The sequence below is a fragment of the Podarcis gaigeae genome (assembly GCF_964106915.1).
Source record: "Podarcis gaigeae genome assembly, chromosome: 10".
Taxonomy (NCBI): Eukaryota; Metazoa; Chordata; class Lepidosauria; order Squamata; family Lacertidae; genus Podarcis; species Podarcis gaigeae.
Window position 1 is genome coordinate 7870785 of NC_139686.1, and position 20158 is coordinate 7890942.

The 20158-nt window shown below is 47.2% G+C and overlaps 1 protein-coding gene across 3 annotated transcripts in view; it reads left to right on the top strand.

The window, feature by feature from the left end:
- Positions 1-20158, top strand: part of PLXNA4 (plexin A4) — a 612201-nt gene that overhangs the window by 584224 nt on the left and 7819 nt on the right. For all 3 annotated transcript variants that reach the window (XM_083699819.1, XM_083699820.1, XM_083699821.1), the window contains 2 exons: positions 1097-1266; positions 5980-6192. In XM_083699819.1, the coding sequence (XP_083555945.1) occupies positions 1097-1266; positions 5980-6192 (383 nt within the window). The remainder of the gene's footprint in view (positions 1-1096; positions 1267-5979; positions 6193-20158) is intronic.

Consider the following 20158-nt stretch of genomic DNA (forward strand, 5'->3'; position numbering starts at 1 on the left):
TCTCAAAATGAGACCCTTGTTATCTGGACAACATGCAAATTTATGTAAACTTACTTGAGCAAAAAGTGAATGGTGGCATGCCCTCCTGTCATATGTCAAGGAGATAAGTAACCCTACAACCTTTAGAAGATATCTGAAGGCAGCTTCCTATAGGGAAGTTTTTTTAAAAAAAAAATGTTTAATGTTTTATTATGTTTTTATCTATGTTGGAAGCCACCCAGAGTGGCTGGGGCAACCCAGTCAGATGGAAATAATAATAATAATAATAATAATCCAGAACAAAGCCTTTAAAGAGTTGACAATTCTAGCCACAGATGGGGCAAAGACTTTGATAAACCTTCATGGACAAGAAAGGGACCCAGTTTTGGGGGAAAAAACGCACACACAAACACAGCCTACAGTGTACTACTCACCCAATTGTCTAGCTCAGCTGGTTAGTGTGTAGTGCTGATAATGTCAAGATTGAAAGTTTGATCCCTGTAAGGGACACCTGCACATTCCTGCATTGCAGGGGTTGGACTAGTTGATCGTCATGGTCCTTTCCAACTCTACAACTCTAATCTTCCTAGATCATTTCAGCGGTTTGGGAGGTGTGTAGCAAGAATCAGTTCCACAGGCTGGAATACTGCACAACAAAGAATCCGACAACTTTGGCAGTTGTGCATTGCGGAGTGAAAACACTTTGTGACAGTAGAAGTGATGTCATAGACCTAGCCTATTCACACATTGGTTTAGAAGCCTTTTGTCCTCCAGTGATGGACCTGCTTACCACCCGTAACACCACACTGAGAGCCACTTAAGAGTGGCTCTTAACACCACACTGAGAGCCACACTTAAGAGCGGTGGACTTGTAATCTGGGGAACCGGGTTCGCTTCCCCGCTCCTCCACATGCAGCGGCTGGGTGACCTTGGGCCAGTCACACTTCTCTGAAGCCTCTCAGCCCCACTCACCTCACAGAGTGTTTGTTGTGGGGGAGGGAGGGAAAGGAGAGTGTCAGCTGCTTTGAGACTCCTTAAGGGGAGTGATAAAGTGGGATATCAAATCTAAACTCTTCTTCTACTCTTCTTATTCCTCCTTTTGCTCTCCTCCTACCAGGGCACTCTACAGAAATTTGTGGATGACCTCTTTGAGACCATCTTCAGCACAGCGCACCGTGGGAGTGCCCTGCCCCTGGCCATCAAATACATGTTCGACTTCTTGGACGAGCAAGCAGACAAGCACAACATCCACGATCCTCATGTGCGGCACACTTGGAAAAGCAACTGGTGAGTGCAACATCGTCGTAGAACCATAGGGATGGAACGGACCCCAATGGTCATCTATTCCAACCCCTTGCAATGCAGGGGTCAGAGCTAAATAATCTCTAACAGCTGGGCCATCCAACCTCTGCTCCAAAGCCTCGAATGAAGGAGAACCATCCATTCCACTCTTGAACAGTTCTTATCATCAAAAAGCTCTTCCTAATCTTTAGTCAGAATCTCCTTCCCTGTAACTTGAATCCACTGGTTCAGGTCCCACCCTCCAGAGCAGGAGAAAACAAGCTTGTTCCCTCTTCCATGTGACAGCCCTTGAGATATCTGAAGATGGCTACTCTGTCTCTTCTAAGTCGCCTGTTCTCCAGGCTAAACATCCCCAACTCCTTCAACCGTTCCTCATCAGGCTTGGTTTCCAGACCCATGATTGTCTTGGTTGCCCTCCTCTGCACACCTTCCAGCTTGTCAATATCCTTCTTAAATTGTGCCACCCAGTACTGAACACAGTGTTTTCAGGTGGTGAAATATACTCAGAGTTGAGAGTGGATTTCATGCTCTTTATTCAGCTCATAGCGGTGAGGAGGAATGGAAGTTCCCCCCAAATGTTTGCTTTATATACATTATTTACACAATGGGCCCCACGTGATTGGCTAATTCCGGGATTCACCTGTAGGCCAATCAGGTTGCAGATTCACTTCCACCTGGAGCTGGATTGGGTGGCTCCTGTGGACCAATCAGACTGCTGCATTCTGGACCCTATTGTTCTAGGACCAGTCAGACTGCTGCCTTTAGGATTCTATTCAACTCAGTACATAACAGGTGGGGTCTGACCAAGGCAGAATAGAATGGTACTATCACTTCCCTTGATCTGGACACAAGACTTCCCCACCACTCCATATACATCCCCCACTCCCTCCCTAAAGAACAAGTTCATTGAATGCCACCCAAGAAACCCCCTCAGTTGTTGTTTTTTAAATGTGATATGCAAAGGGACTTGGTTAGCACCATGAAGGGTGTCTGATGGAGCCCAGAGTTGCCTCTTTGGGGACCCCAGCTCTAGGCTGCTACTATATTGCGTGGCGAGTCCCCCCCCCAGTGGAAATAATGACACAATTATTAAGGTTAATGGGCTAAATAAGCCACAACTTTACTGGTTACAGGTGATGAGCGGTATTGGCTTAGGCATTGGTCCTAACCAACTATATCCGACTTCAGCCCGTCCGCTTGAAGTCCAGGAAGGGTTAACCACCAGTAGGGGGAGTCCTGCTGATGAACATCAACTAGGAACTCCCCCAGGGTCACCGATTGGGGGCGTGCCTTAGGCCCTCACCTCCATAGGCTTCGGACAGGACCACGCCCCCTGGAATCCTTTATTGCACTACCCTTCAATATGTGGGGCAGGCGATGGCGCTACCTCCCCTCTTCCATCTAGAGAACTATACCAATGCCTAACCACCAATTCCAAGAAAGTTGTGACGATTTGCTACGAGGTAGGCGAAAACAAAGTGGCTGGTGCCAATTTGCCAAGTGGATAAATTCCTACCAGGCCCCTCAACGGCGACCAACCAAGGTCCATAGCAAGGTCAAGGAACGGAAACCTTATAGGGCAGGAGGGTGGGGAAAACTGGAACAGCTGGCAGGCTGCAAAGAGGGAGATCCCCAGCCACGTCCTGCCTTAAATAGGGCAGGCCACGCCCCCAGAGCCAGCCGATTGGCTGGCCAGGGTGTGACACGGCCAGGAATCCCCCCAATCGCGTGGGGGCCTTGAAGACCGCAACTCCACCTCCTCTGTAGGGCAGAAGTGGCTTTCCATGGAACTGGAGCCACACGCAAAGATCAGCGGAGAGGGAGGCTCCCTTTCTCACTGTGCCAGTCTGCTAGGAAGTGTCGCAACCTTCTCTGCAAGAATCCAAAAGACACTGGCACGTCTTGAGATGCAGGCAAGTGAGCCAGAGGTGCTCTGAAGCATCTCCTCCATGCTGACTGGCAGGCTGTCGGCATTGCACACACACAAATAAATAAATAAACAGAGAAACTCCAGGCAACCAAAGAAGCTTTCAGCTAATGAAACATTAGCATATTATTAACATCATCTGTGGCACTAATCTAAGTCTGATTGAAGCCACTCAGACTAAATGAGCAGGAGGTTTATTTAAGGGGGGCGGGGGGGGAGGAGAAGGTGGGTAGAAGGGGGGGGCTTGTGAAACGAGGGGGGAAATGATCTCTTCTCAGTCAGATTCAAATGATTCCAAGTTGGCTTCCCTTGGCTTCATTCTTCCAAGCCACTGCTCTACATATCTTCTGCTGCCGGATGCTGGGAGAAGTCCCTCGACTCAAGGAAGATTCGGTAATAAGTCGGGATTCATGTGCAATCGACAGAAATAGCCAGGATTTTGTTAGGGAAAGAATTGTGTTATCTGGCAGTTCATGGATCATGTACCAAACATGGATCTTACATATGGAGGACGTGGGTCCTTTGAAGGTAGCTGGACAGGTTCGGAACAGGAAGAAATTTTGAAGCAGTCATCACCCCTGTTTAGTTTCAAATGGGGTGCATTGACTACAAGGCTGGCAAAGGAGCAGCACCATTGTTCTTGTTATGTAATTCAATATTACTCTGATATAATTATCATCAGCATCTCGTTTCATGGCAGCTCAGGGCTGCATACATGGGGATTATCCCATTACAGCCAGACAACGAGCTGTTTTAGCATTTGAATGTGCATCTAAATGCACATTTCTAAACTTGCTTCCTCAAAATATGGGCTTTCAATGCATTTTTATACTTGCTTGCTTGCTGCTGAGCTAAGAACTTGCAACAAAATGTTCTGTAGGTGTGAAGTCTGGCAGGCAACTGTTCATCCAGAAAATGCCCTAGCTGGCTTCTGTTGGAAGTGTGCACCATTGGAGGGCAAAGTCAAGCCATTAGAGTTAGAGCGTTTGCTATGACTGCAGAGATCCCTACAGGAGAAACATGTTTTCTTGCAGCTGTGGCAGATAAAAGCGCCCAGTTCTTCTTTCTGTGCTCCGTCCAGAGGTCATATCTTCTCTGATCACTGCTATGGATGCAGGACCTGACTGCCTGTCTCCAGACACTGTGGTCATTTGCAAGGATTCCCACATAGCAAGGTTGATGTTGTATTGCAATTTTCAATTTACTCATGCAGTATTCCCCATGTCAGCTCACTGGTGCACTCTGCCAGTCGTGCACAAGTGGCTTCCGTGCCACAGAGCACCTTGGACCAGTTAAGGCTGATTGGAACTGATGGGAATTGTGGTCCAGGCCATTTGGAGAATACCAGAATGGTGAAATCTGGGCATGATATCTCTTCAAGAATTTCACTAGCTGACAGTCCATTTCTGGGCTAACTAAAAATGCTGGTGTTGATCATCTTCAACGCCTTGAATAGCTTTTGAAGGAGCATCTTTCAGACCAGCCAAGGAGACTCTATTTAACAGCCCACCATTAATATCCATCAGGTTGGTCACGGGTGGCGCTGTGGGTTAAACCACAGAGCCTAGGACTTGCCAATCAGAAGGTTGGCAGTTCGAATCTCCGCAACGGGGTGAGCTCCTGTTGCTCGGTCCCTGCTCCTGCCAACCTAGCACTTCAAAAGCACGTCAAAGTGCAAGTAGATAAATAGGTACTGCTCTGGCGGGAAGGGAAACAGCGTTTCCGTGCGCTGCTCTGGTTCGCCAGAAGCGGCTTAGTCATTCTGGCCACATGACCCGGAAGCTGTACGCCAGCTCCCTCGGCCAATAAAGCAAGATGAGTGCCACAACCCCAGAGTTGGTCACGACTGGACCTAATGGTCAGGAGTCCCTTTACCTTGGGGCCAAATATATCCCTTTGTTTTCCTTTGGACCATATCAGCAAAGATGAGAGCAGGGTCTTGTTGTCTGAGCAGCCTAGGACCTCCATACACACTGCCTAGGCTTGCACCCTGGAGAGGCCACTTCAGTGCTGCAAATCCACCCCTCACTCCTCCACTGTCCCTCCCATTTGTAATTTCTCTCCCTACAAATCTCCCCATGTGTTTGCCTTAAGAGGACAACATGAGACTGGGAACCCCATGGCTTGAGCTTGTAATGTATGGTTCTGCCTAAGCTGGGAGCAGTGGTGTAGTAGCACAGCTCCGGGACTCTTTTTTAGAGCGGGAGCAGTGATATAACCTTCCACAGCACCAGCGGAACTGACAGGCCATTCTTGCAAGTGAATGAGGTCACAATTCAAGTGAATGAGGTCATCAGGAGGCTTTCAAGTGTGGTTCTGGTAGATTGACATAAGGCTCCTCTACACTTTCACTTGTCCCATTCTAGAAAGCATGGGTCCAAGTGGTTTTCCTCTTGACCTGGGCTTTCTGGGCATGGATCTGAGCAGTTTTCCCCTTGCCCCACTCCTTCCCCAAGGAAAACTCTTGGGAACAAGTGGGGAACATCAGGGCAAGAGGAATTGTGGATAAGCTTCAAGTCAGAGAATAAGAAGAATAATCAGAGTCTAGATACCTCTATCCTCTGAAGGAATTCAGATTTTATGCCAGCAGTTTAAGCTGCAACAGTTGTTTGCAAGAAGTTTGCATTTCTAATTAAAGCAAAAGGTTGCAATTCCGTTGGCTGAAGACTTTTTGTTAACACTCAAAAGTGTTTTACAAGGTGAACCTATACAGCTGGAAGTAAGCGAATTCCTCTTCCTTCCCTCCTTCCTTCCCTCTTTCTTTCCTGAAGCTTGCCGCTAAGGTTTTGGGTGAACATGATCAAGAACCCGCAGTTTGTCTTTGACATCCACAAGAACAGCATCACCGACGCTTGCCTCTCGGTGGTAGCACAAACCTTCATGGACTCCTGTTCGACCTCAGAGCACCGTTTGGGCAAGGATTCCCCCTCAAATAAGCTCCTCTACGCCAAGGATATCCCCAGCTACAAGAACTGGGTGGAAAGGTATGTCCCACCCTTTCTTGCAACACTAGAACTCAGCGCTGTCCGGTCATAGAATTGTAGATCTGGAAGAGACCCCCCCAAGGTCATCTAGTCCAACGCCCTGCTATGTAAAGGGTTAGTAATAGGTTCAGTTAGAAGAATGTATGTTTCTGCATAAATTAATTTTTGGAATTCAGTGAGGTTAGATGGGATGTTGATCATTTTTTTAAAAATAATATTTATTAAGAGTTTAGAGATTACAGAAAAGAGAAAAAGAAAACAAACAGCAAAAAAATTTAACAACGTATACATTACAATATATAAAAATAGGGTTTTATATATATATATATATATATATATGAAGAAAAATACAGCAATAACAATAAAAAAGGAAAAAAAATAAAACACACATCCAATATTCCATCTCTTTATCTTTCATTTACTTGTTTCATCAACCTCCTCACACCTCCCTTTTTGTATTCTAGTTTAATTATTTGTTGATGTGATGTTGATCATTGGCTAAGATGGTTTCTGAAGGACATGACAATTGTTTGTTTGTACCCTGCCCACCTGACTGGGTTGCCCCAGTTGATGGTGATGTTATAAATTTACAGACAATAACAATAACAACAACAACAACCTCATCAACAACAACATCCACATCAAAAAGAAAAAATCCTAAGCACAATGTTAAACACAAAATGACAAACTGAAAATGGTCTTATTACTACAGACTTGACTTCCTGTCCACTCCTTACTTCAGATAATCTTCATTAGTTTACTGCATTACACAATACATTTGATCAAAATTTAAATACGATTAAACTATCTTATCTCTCACTGTGAACTTAGAACTGCTATTAAAGTTACTCAAATGCTGCGACAGAATTTAAACTTGGATAATTATTTTTCAAGTATATTTTAAAGGCTTCCCATTTTGAAATAAATGCTTGTTTTGATTTGTTCCTTATTTTTTCAGACAGGCTATCTATTTCCACATATTCCACTAATTTTGAAGTCCATCCTTTCCTTGAGGGTACTTTATCGCTCTTCCAATTTGCCGCTATAAGAACTCTCACAGCCACAGTGGCATATAAAAAAAATCCTTTTGCCTTTTTGGGACTATCCAAGGTGTAATTCCCAAAAGGAAGGCTTCTGGTGGGTTTTTTTAAAGAGAACTTTTAACATTTTTTCCAACTCTGAGCGAATCTCCTCCCAGAATGTCTCAATTTCCTTACACTGCCACCACATGTGGTACTGGGTACCTGGTTTTTCTTTACATCGCCAACAATTGCGGGGTCTACTTCATGTCATACATAGTTAAGCTACATACCCTGCAGGTGTCCCATTTTAACTGGGACATCCTGGATCACAGAAGCCAATTCTGGCCTCTCTTTGGATCCCAGACTGCCCCGCTTTTTGGTCCAGACCAAGAAGAACCAGACCAAAAGATGCTCACTCTGGAGTGAGTCAGCAGGGCCACACCAGAGTTCTGGTGTGACCCTGCCATCGACATGCCCCTCCTGACATTTTGATTTTGGGGGGTGAAAATGTTGGAAGGTATGAAACGGTGACAGCCACCAACCCAGATGGCTTTAAAAGAGGATTAGACAAATTCATAGAGGAGAGGGCTATTGAGTACAACAGTCCCAGTCCCAGGAAATCACAGGAAGGGAAAGTGATCTATTGCTGTCAGCCGAGAGTTTCGCCTCGCTCCCCTTTCAGCAAAGCCCTCCCCTTACATATCAAAAGTAGTGGATAGAGCATATGTACACATCAGCTGCCACCTCCCTACAGCAAATGTGGGGGGGGGGGCAGAGCGGAACGCTATAATAGCATTGTACAATTTCATTGGGCAGTAATAATACTTTTGAGTCTTTGGTGTGCTACAGATAAGTTATCTTGGTAATCCTTGCAAAAGCCCCAAATGTCATCGGACGGTATCATTTATTATTCCCCATGCTGTGGAGGAGGGGCTAAGCCTGAGAGGGTACTTAAGTCCATCTAGTGAGTTCATGCCTGAGATTAGGTGGAATTGAATGAAGGATTTCCTAGCTCACAGCTCTTAGCAGATGCAATGGCGCCCCGTGCTTAAGGAGAGGGAAGAGAAGTGGGCATCTGTCAGCTTCGCCTCACTTCTGCCACCAGCTGTGCTTCAGAAATGGAAGGAAGGGGCTAAGGGACACTCAGGCCCTCCTTCTCCTGTCCTGCCAGGGCTCCCAGCACAGGAGGCGAGGGCCAGCTTAGTCTCCTCAACCAAAGTGATCCTGGGGCTGGACCGACTCCATGATGAGGAAAAGCTATGTCAGGGAAAGGTCTGAATCAGAGGATTGGGGGTTGCATTCTCAGGCAGATCAGCTCCTCTTTGAAGAGGAGGGGGAAGATCCTCCCCCCCCCCCGTTCCCAGCGGTTTCAGGAGTAGAGAGAGACCCAGACACTGAGCATCTTCGACAGGAGTTGCCTAGTTATGAGGTAATGGAAAGAGAAACAGAAGGGAGGGAACAGCCAGCAGAGATGTCACTAGAGAGTGTGGGGGACCCTCCCTCCCCAAGAACTAGGAGGTCTGTCCATATTAGAGAACATAGAATGCAGAGAGGAGGCGAAACTTCCTGTTGGCACCCAGTATGTTGCTGGAGCCAACTCTAAATGTGGAGAGATGCCGATTTTTGCTTGCAACCAGATGACTGAACCCACAAGACTATAAAATATAAACTGCTTGTTAATTCTTGTATGTGTGGTGTAGTGGTTAAGAGTGATAGACTCGTAATCTGGTGAACCGGGTTCGCTTCCCCGCTCCTCCACATGCAGCTGCTGGGTGACCTTGGTCCAGTCACACTTCTCTGAAGTCTCTCAGCCCCACTCACCTCACAGAGTGTTTGTTGTGGGGGAGGAAGGGAAAGGAGAATGTTAGCTGCTTTGAGACTCCTTCGGGTAGTGATAAAGTGGGATATTAAATCCAAATTCAAGTTTCCGAAGGGAGGGGAGGACAAGGATTTCCCTAGCAAAACATAGACACCTCCCACCAAAAAAAAAAAAAAAAAACCCCTCACCATTAAAAATATCTTGGATAGGTTTGTTAAGGACAATTATTTGCTCTTGTGGAACGACAAAAAATCTGTGACATACTTTCGGTTCTAGGTAACCCCTGCAGAAGTAACAAATGCTGTTTGCCTTTGTTCAGGTGAATGTAGCCTGAGTTTGCAAACTCAGCTGTAAACCACTTCTGCCTCTTTCCCTATGCTTGTTTCCCTCTAGTACTTAAGAAGAAAAACTTGGGTGCTGTATGAAAACTAGGCCATAATTAAGCAAGGTAGCTCCAGAGAGGCCCCTTGGTTGCTAAGAAACCACCTTTGCAGAAATCGAGTTCTCCGGCCGCTCCTCAAAATAATTATCTGGTCAAATCGGAACCCAGCGGGGCTGCTGGGCTGAGAAGAATTGCCTTTAATATTGACTACAACATGGTAGTCTTTAGCTGCCCTTGGGCCTCTTCCCACCGGCAAATGAGTTTGCCTGCGCCCAGGAAAGGAGCAGGCAGCACTTTCTGCACACAGGAGAGAAATTGAGAATTTGTATTGTAACGGACAAAGGTAGCAGTGCAGCGCCTGCTACATAACCTGCGAGGGCCTCCCCCCTTGGGCAGTGGTTGTGCCAGCAAAATCAGGGACAAAAGAGGCCGGTGGAGCCTAATTGGCTTTCATTTTTCTTTTGAAAAACTGCAGCGAAATGTAAAGTGCATTCTAACGGGATAGGAATGCTCAGCAGCAGCAACAGCAACACATCTTAAGTATTTCTCTAGTTCTATATTCTGGGACAAAACTTCAGGCACATTCCTTTCAGCATGGCAATGAAAGCCATAAGTAGGTCATATGGTTGCTTTGCTGTGCTTATTTAAATCAGAAATGGGGGACCTTTTTTCAGGTTCCCTGTGTTCCCATTTGGGCAAACATCTGAGCCGCAGACCAGTGGCAGGTGACGCTAGAGACAAAGGGGGTGGAGGAATTAATGCAAAACTTGCCTCTACAGTTGGCCGGTTTCTACATACATTCACACACAGCCTGCTCCATCCAAATGAGCAAGAGGCATTTATCAGGGCTCAATCCAGACAAAATAAACAGGGAAGGGATCCAATGAATTTATTTTTCTCTTTGACATCTGGTGGGAGGGCGTTCCACAGGGCGGGTGCCACTACCAAGAAGGCCCTCTGCCTGGTTCCCTGTAACTTGGCTTCTCGCAGTGAGGGAACCGCCAGAAGACCCTCGGCGCTGGACCTCCATGTCCGGGCAGAACGATGGAGGTGGAGACGCTCCTTCAGGTATACTGGACCGAGGCCGTTTAGGGCTTTAAAGGTCAGCACCATCACTTTGAATTGTGCTCGGAAACATACTGGGAGCCAGTGTATGTCTTTCAAGACCGGTGTTATGTGGTCTCCAATGAGGAGTGCGAAGAGAGTCCTGTGAGCTAGATATAGCAGCTTGGGGGTTGAGCTTCCTCCTCCTGGTTTGAATATTTTGGTTTGTATTCAGCCAAGTTCTACTCAGAGCAGACTCTGGATGTACCAAAGTTAGTCATGTCCTGCAACTTCAATGGGTCTAGTCTGAGAAGGACTAGCACTAGCTGCAACCTTTCATCTCTGGATATGTGACTGAAAGCTCTTGTTCTTTGGGGCAGGGTGAGGCCCAAGGAGATACCATGTGCAGTATGGCCCACCCACTAGAGAATCTTCTGCTATTCTATTTTATGCAACAAACAATCTTAGTAGTTGTGACTGTGCTTTATATTGTATGTGTGGTGGTTGATGATTTTTATGGTTATTGCTGTTTTTCCTTTTGTTGAAACAAAATAAAAAAGTCCTTCCAGTAGCACCTTAGAGACCAACTAAGTTAGTTCTTGGTAGGAGCTTTCATGTGCATGCACAGATACACTGAAACAGAAGTCACCAGGCCCTTATATATAGTGAGAGGGTGGGGAGGGGTATTACTCAGAAGGGTAGTAGGAGATGGGTGATTGGCTGATAGGTGTGGTAAACATGTTGACTACTGTTAACGACTGCAATTGGTCTTACAGGAAACAGCAAGGGGTGAGATGGCTAAAAATAGCTATATCATGTATAATGAGATAAGAATCCAATGTCTCTATTCAGACCAGGTCTCTCCATGGTTTTAAGTTTGGTAATAAGTTGCAATTCAGCAACTTCTTTTTCCAGTCTATTTCTGAAATTCTTTTGTAATAAGACAGCTACTTTGAGATCTTATATAGAATGTCCTGGGAGACTGAAGTGTTCTCCTACTGGTTTCTCTGTCTTGTGATTCCTGATATCAGATTTATGTCCATTTATCCTTTGGTGTAGGGTTTGGCCTTTTTGTCCAGTAAATAGAGCTGAAGGGCACTGTTGGCATTTGATGGCATACACATTGTTAGAAGATGAGTAATTAAATAGTCCTGAGATGGTATGTTTGATGTTGTTGGGGCCAGTGATGGTGTTGTCTGGGTGCATGTGGCAGCAAAGTTGGCATCAAGATTTATTGCAGCCTCTGGTACCAGTGTCCATACTAAGTCTGGTTGTTGTATTATTGTGGGTGAGGAGTTTTTTAAGATTGGGTGGCTGTAGGCAATTAAAGGTCTTCCTCCCTTCCTTTTGTTATTTTTCTGAATGATGCCATGGCCTATGGCTAGCACAATAAAAGTCAATGATGATGATGATGATGATGATGATGATGATGATGATGAGTATGGCCCACCCCCTGCTTTCTTCCCGCAGTGGGGAGAGTGGCATGCAGTTGCCCAAGACTTACTGGTTTGAGATTTCTCCTCTGGAAATAGGGAGCAAACAGGCACTAAAACAGGGATGTTTTGCAGCATAATTACTTCCATGGGCAACCTTCTGGAGGTGGACACCCATGCCAATGATGGGTGGAGCCATTACCATAATTCAAGGATACATTTTGACCAGGCAAAGCACTTGAAGGAAAGGATTGGGGCCAGTGGGGAGGGTGGCCTGTGACAAACAGGGTGTGATGGCCTGGGACTTGGGCTCAGACTCAGAACCAGAGGAGTCTCAGTCCGCACATGATCCTTTGCCTCAGGCATCATCTGAACCAAGTCTGGCCTGGTCCTGAAGAGTTCCAGTCTGCACAGGTTCCCCTGCAACAAACACCAGCTGGGCTGAGTGAATGAATGAATTTATTGCGGTCATAGACCAGAAAAAACAACGATAGTTTACAAGGGGAGTAATGGTGTCAATTAAAAATTGTAAAATTATACATAAAAGCAATACACATATGCACACACGCACATAGATCAACTTTAGACCAAGGACTGGTATTGCAACATCTAGTGGAGAAATACACCTCAAAGAAAGGAGGCTCCCTCTATGTAGCCTTTATAGATTTCAAATCAGCTGGGCTGAGTCAGGGACCTGAGCCTGCCCTGGCTCCAGATGTGGGGATTACCTCGTTGCCTACAGCTGGGCCATTGCTTACAGCTGCTCCCCTACCAGTTGGGTCAGGGGAGGCTGAGGCGGCCCCTGAGTCTAGTAACCCACCGACGTCTCCCAAGGTACAGAGAGAAGGAGAGACCTGAGTACTCGCAGGAGGAGTGCTCACCTTCAGGCAAAACAGGGAGGTGAGTCGCCGGGGGATCAGGATCGGCTGCTACCCCGACAAAGATAAAAGGCTGTTGGACCCCGCCCCAGGTTGCAGGAGCAACATTGCTGTATGCTAGATCCTGCCTGAGATCCTGTACCTGTCTTTGCCTGGTTTCCTGCCTCATGTCCTGCTTTGGCCCTGTCGAGCTAACTCCTAGCGGATCCTCTAGATTCTGGTCCGGTCCTGGACCCCGTTTCAGGGGTTACCCCTGGGCCCAGTTCAAAGGGTTTGGCTTGGGGAGAGTCCTTGGGGGGAGAGCAAGAGGGCTGCATTTGGCCTGGAGATGTGCCACCTGCCCTTTAAAAAAAAGATTTTAAGAATTTATGAAGTGGCCCATCTTCTCCAACACCCTGTACTCAGAGGAGCCAAACAGATACCTCTGGGAAGCCCACAAACAGGAATCCCTTGCAGATGACTTCAGTGCCTAGAGACAGGCAGTCAAGTTGTGCATCCACAGTAGTGGCCAAAGGAGGAATAACAGCTGGCAGGACCACAGAGAGAAGAAATGCCATGGTGCATGTGCAGCAGCAAAACCAGCTGCAACGAAACATGTCTCTCCCATATTGGTCTCCACAGGCACAGCAGGTGCTATAACTCTCCAACAGTTTGACCGCCCCTCGAGGTGTACTCTTCCATTGTCTCCCAAGACAGACAGATGCCAGCGAACAATAGGAAGCTATCTTAGACCAAGTCAGATCATTGGTCCATGTGGCTCAGTGCTGTCCATATTGACTGTCGCTCTTGAAGGTTTCAGACAGCATTCTTTCAATGCTCAGTGGGTGGGTGTCCTCCCATTAAGTTAAGGTCCTTCCTTCCAAAGGCAAGTTTGTATGGGATAATATAAAACTTAGGCAACTTAAGGGACATGGGAGCTGATTGCCAACATGCTAAACTTTTGTGCCACCCCAGACACAACTTTGTAACTGCAGACATTCTACGGAGGTCAAGGATACCTTCGGCCATCTTTTATTCATCGCGTCTCTTGGCGCTTGAGGTCCCTTCCTCTGTCTCTGAAGTGAGATCAGAGGAGCCAAGATCCAAGGCTGACCTCGGCTCTTTGGTTTCAGAGAAGGACAGCGCAAATTAGCCCTGGAGCCACCGGACTGGACCCTTTTCTTCTTCCTCTCCTTTTGAAGCCCCCTTTGGTGTCAAAGCCTCCTCTTTGGAGTTGGCAAATCCTGTGACTTTGGCAGCGTTTGATGAGCTATCCCAGAGCCCTAGGGAAGAGCAGATCTTCCAAGAGGGACCGGCTTGTTAACATGCAGCGGTGTGGCAGAGCTGAGAGAGAAGGGGCCGCGGCTGACCTTTGGTTCCTCTCCATGCTGCCAAATCCGCAACACTACTTAGAACTTGATCAGTGCAGCTTAATTGCATTTGTCACAAGCAATAAAGCATTTCCATGCAACAAGGAACAGTGTGAAAGGAAGGTACGCAAGGAAGGGAGAGTGAAGCCAGAACGTTAAGCTGTCACTCATATTTTTTGGAAACACAGAGAGGCACCACAAGCCTGGGAAATGGAGGTGATGTCATCGCTTGTGCCCAGTTCCATGTACACGCTGAGGACCTAATTATAAATGATGTCAGCTGCTTTACCTACAGTCACGTCATTGATTTTAAAAAATACTTAATTACAGGTGTAAGGTAAAGGGACCCCTGACCATTAGGTCCAGTCATGACCAACTCTGGGGTTGTGGCACTCATCTCGCTTTATTGGCCGAGGGAGCCAGCGTACAGCTTCTGGGTCATGTGACCAGCATGACTAAGCCGCTTCTGGCGAACCAGAGCAGCGCACGGAAACGCCGTTTACCTTCCCACCAGAGCAGTACCTATTTATCTACTTGCACTTTGATGTGCTTTTGAACTGCTAGGTTGGCAGGAGCAGGGACCGAGCAATGGGAGCTCACCCCGTTATGGAGATTCGAACCGCTGACCTTCCGATTGGCAAGTCCTAGGCTCTGTGGTTTTAACCCACAGAGCCACCCACACCCCTAATTACAGGTGTAGGGATTATTTCTTTCATTGGGACTATCAGCACGTGGGAAAGAGAGGTTGAGATCCTCCCTCTGTATTGTGATCTTGACAAAAATCACCCCTGCACTTCCGTTCAGCTTAGGCAGGAAAGCTCCCATTGGCCCCATGGGAGCTTTTCTTCTTCTGGTAAAGTCCAAATGTAGCACGGAATCTAAAGAGGCATGAATCCCATCTTCCAAACTCTCTTACCAACTATGTAATGAGCATCTTGAGAGTCATCCCCATATTCCAGAGAAGACACCTGAGCTCCAGAAAGGATTACTAACGTTTGCTGTTGCGGATACATTGTGTCACGGTCCGGTTCACGGGCGATCGAAGTCCCGACTGAAGACATCGGGACTGGGGGCAAGATGGCGGGGTGGGAGCAGGAGCGGGAGTCCAGAAGCCAGGAGTCAGGAAGCCAAGAGTCCGAGGGTCAGGAAGCAAGGAGTCACGAAGTCAGGGGTCTGAGGATCAAGAAGCAAGGAGTCAAAAAGTCAAGGGTCCGAGGATCAAGAAGCAAGGAGTCACGAAGTCAGGGGTCCGAGAATCAAGAAGCAAGGAGTCACGAAGTCAAGGGTCGAAGGATCAAGAAGCAAGGAGTCACGAAGTCAAGGGTCCGAGGATCAAGAAGCAAGTAGTCAGGGAGTCAAACGCAGCAAGGCAGGGAATGTGTTGCTGTGGCAAAGAGCCAAAGGGAAAATGCTGACATTATATCCCTTCCCGGTTCTTGCCATCAGGTGCTGTGAGTAACCAATCAGCCTGTGTGGCTGCGCCTTGCCTCTTCAGAACAAACTTAGGAAGGCCCCAGTCCTGCAAAGTCCTATTGGCCACAGGGCCTGGCTCCTGCATGCACTCCTGACACATTGCCTCTCCAGAAAAGGCATATGCATCAGGAAAGAGCTGTAGCTCAGTGACTTTGCATACGGAAGGCTGCAGGTTCAATCCCAGGAAAACTCCAACTATGGTTGGGACAGAGCTGTTCCTCAAACCCCAGAGAGACTCTGCCTGGCAGTGTAATCCACTGGTCTTCAAATGGCAGGTCGCAATCAGATCCAAGGTGGGTCGCAACAGGAGCACTACCACCATGCAAATATATGAAGAGAGGTGTAGAAATGAGTGCCCAATTGCATGTTGGAGTTAAAAGTGGTTCCTGGGACTGAAAAAAAGTTCACGATACCAGGTGTAAAGGTCAAGGACCCCTGGACAGTTAAGTCCAGTCAAAGGAGACTATGGGGTTGCGGCGCTCATCTCACTTTCAGGCCGAGGGAGCCGGCATTTGCCCACAGACAGCTTTCCGGGTCATGTGGCCAGCAGGACTAAACCGCTTCTGGTACACGGAGGACTGTGACATGTGCCAGAGCGCATGGAAACACTGTTTAGCTTCCTGCCACAGTAGTACCTATTTATCTACTTGCACTGGCATGCTTTCAAACTGCTAGGTTGGCAGGAGCTGGGACCGAGCAACGGGAGCTCACCCCCTTGTGGGGATTCGAACCGCTGACCTTCCGATCAGCAAGCCCAAGAGGCTCAGTGGTTTAGACCAGAGCGCCACCCGTGTCCCACATCTACCTGCTGTAGATAATATTGAGTCAACTGGACCCAATGTCCTGACTTAATATGAGGTGGCATATTTCTTTGTCTCATTCTTCCAGATTAGAGTTGGTGCAATCTAAGATATAAGATTTTAAAAATTTATTTATAATAAAAAATGTGCTTGCTACTTTCCAGGCAGTGATTTACAGCTGTAACGATGTCAAAACGCAACTGCAAATAACTTTGAAAAATACAAAGTAAGCAAAAACAAGAAAGCAATTGTCTATGTCTTACCAGAAGAAGAAAAATGTTGAAAAATTCTTTGAAGGAAAAGTATATGTGAGACCTTGGCAAACCTTTGAGCTACATCATGGCGAAAGGGGAAGACCCCTGGCCTCTGGCCTACTGCCTCCCATGAGCCCCTGATGCCAAAGGAAGGTCCACACCTGAGCAGGGGAAGGCAGTTGCATAATTATGTCTTCCCTTTAATTGCGTCTGCTGTCTGCAACACATGGACTCATTACAAGCTTTTCATACGCTAAATTATTATTAATGAGCAGGCATTCTGAGCACCGGCAGCACATTAAAGTCACCCCACAGGACAATGAGCTCCATGCCACAGCGAAAAGCGAAACCACCCTAGAAGACTGCAGATCTGAAATGAGATGATCACTAATGCAGTTGCTCTTTTGCCTTTTGACGAACTGACAAATGACTGTCTGCTACTTCTTTGGCGTTCACTCGTAGCTGAGTAAGACTCGTAGCTGAGTCTTCCATGAACACGGTCTTAATAGAGAGTCCATAATTGACTGTGGAGGCCAATTCTGGATCCACACGTCCTTCCACAGTGGGGACACTGGTTTCCGGGCGGGAGTTGATCACGGTGTGGATTTGCCAAGCGTGCCTTCCTCTTAGCACGTTTCTCCCTTTCATCCTGAGTTTGAGCATCTTCAAAGCCCATGACACCTTTGGTAAAGGCTGTTCTCCAATTGGAGCGCTCGCTGGCCAGTGTTTCCCAATTGTTGGTGTTTATACTACATTTTTAAAGATTTGCTATAAGAGAGTCTTTAAACCTCTTTTGTAGACCACCAGCATTATGCTTTCCATTTTTAAGTTCGGAATAGAGTAGTTGCTTTGGAAGACGATCATCGGGCATCCACACAACATGACCAGTCCAACGAAGTTGATGTTGAAGAATCATTGCTTCAACACTGGTGATCTTTGCTTCTTCCAGTACACTGGTATTAGTTCGCCTGTCTTAAAATGACTGTGGAGAGCATAGGAGCCAACTCCTAGGGGCTGTGGGGCCTTTGGCCCCCAAAATAAAATATTTGAGGGGGCCAGGTCCCCACAAAGTTGATGGGCATTCCCATTCAAATGGTGCGTGCGTGCTGCCGGGGTTCTGGCCAGCAGGCAGGGCAGGCATCCAGGCAAAACAACATATATACGTGCTAGCCCATTACTCTCTTCTGCGTGCTGTTTGGGAGATCCATCAATCTTCTTCCCCAACATGCTGCTGTGACTCATGTCTCCAAGACGTGAGCAGACATTGACTAAGCAGAGTCAACAACAACAGCAGAGCTAGGCTGGAGGTGTGAGTACTAATCTCCTTTATTTATGTAGAAAACAGGGCAAAGGAAAACATGGCTCTCTCTCTCTTCTTCCTTGGAGAGAAGGGAATATGAAAGCACAATAGAACGGAACAGTGGGGGGGGGGAATTGTCTTCCAACAGTGTTGGAATGTAAATACAGGCATGTGATGAAAAAATCATGTGATCGATTGTGCGGGGCGGGGCTTACTTGGGCCCCCAAAATATTTTATTCAAGTTGTCACCCCTGGTGGAAAGGAAGTAAAAACCAAGGCAATACAACAACCCACCCAGCCCCGATCCTGTCCCCACCACTGCTAACCCATGGCTTCTGAAAAAAACAGCTTCCTAGAATGCATCAGAACTTCATGGTATCATTAATGGTCTTCCCCCATTTTTAAGAAGTAGGGGATTTCCCCTTCCTTCGCATGCAATTCCAGTGATGCAGTTAACCAAGTCATTGTGATGAAGATGATGATTATACCCCACCTTTTCCCCTGACAGGGACTCAAGGGTTCAAAATAAGAACAGCTAAAACCATTTTTTAAAAAACTACCGTTACAAATACTTGGAAGAGTCTGCGGCAGGGATAAGTCCAGAATCAGAGGCAGAAGCTGAAGCAGGCGAGGGAGAGGAGGGAGATTAAGGGGCAGAGATGTGTCTGGATGGTGAAGGGTCTCCTGCTGTGACAAGCTCCCCTCCCCCTCTTACTTCCAGCACCAGGAGAGGCATGAAGCGGGAGGAGCAAAGGCAGGTGCACAGGTGCAGTCTTCAATTGCTTGGAAGGAGGCCTGGAGAGGAGGCAACATAGATGACCAGGGGGGAAGTGGGGACATTTAGTCTCTGTGACTGATTTCGTGGAGTAAGATGTGCAGGGAATGAGCTGCTGTGATCGTTAGATGCAAAACTCAATAAGATTGTGTCCTTGCTAATCAAGAGTTAGCTCCAACTTTGACTGTGTGATTTACTGCGACAGATTTGAACCCAGATCCAAATCTCAAAGTGGACAGGTGTCAAAGCAGCAGGAAGAGGTGAGAAAAGGCCTTTGAGAAAAGAGGGGTAGACTGTCTTGCTAGATTGGTGCATGCTGTAGTTATCTCCCACTTGGACTACTGCAAAGCGCTCTATGTGGGGTTACCTTTGAAGGTTACCTGGAAACTGCAATTAATCCAGAATTCGGCAGCTAGACAGGTAACTGGGAGTGGCCGCTGAGACCACATAACACTGGTCCTGAGAGATCTGCACTCGTTCCCAGTACGTTTCCGAGCACAATTCAAAGTGTTGGTGCTGACCTTTAAAGCCCAAAACAGCCTCGGTCCTGTATACCTGAAGGAGCGTCTCCACCCCCATCATTCAGCCCGGACACTGACGTCCAGTGCCTTCTGGTGGTTCCCTCACTGCGAGAAGCCAAGTTACAGGGAACCAGATAGAGGGCCTTCTCGGTAGTGGTGCCCTCCCTGTGGAACGCCCTCCCTTCAGATGTGAAGGAAATAAGCAGCTATCTTATCTTTAAAAGACATCTGAAGGCAGCCCTGTTTAGGGAAGTTTTTAATATTTAATGCTATATTGTTTTTAACACATTCTCTTGGGAGCCGCCCAGAGTGGCTGGGGAGACCCAGCCAGATGGGCAGGGTCTAAATAAATTTTATTATTATTATTATTATTATTATTGACACAGAACTTCAGGGTTCCATTGGATTGTTTGCTGCCTCCTTCAGGATGCTGGCGTATTACACGCAAGTGCGCAGAACGGCACATACACCAACAGAATCTGCTGGAGGTCTTTGACTGCAGCTTGCCAGGCCTTCAAGAGCCAGAGAGAAGCAGGGAGAGTCAATTAGACAAAAGCAGACACTGGATCTGTCAGATCCACCAACACTTTCCCTAACCCCTCCTTCTCTTGAAGATGGGTGACAGGTCTGGCGTAATAGAGGTGTCTCTGCTCCTCCGACGGGGAACAGGCACCAAGAGCCATAGCTCTGCAAATTAAACTGTCATTCCGTCCCGCACAACGTTCAAACCTGATATCTGGAGTGCTTCACAAGTGCTGCCTCTGTCTGGCTGTCACCCAGCCGCACAGGAGCACCTGGGCTGTGACAGGGGAAGAGGCAAGACGAGAACGGGGAGCCAAGCTGACGGGGGGTGCCAGAGTCTGACATAGAATCACAGAACTGTAGAGTTACAAGGGACCCCAAAGGTCATCTGGTC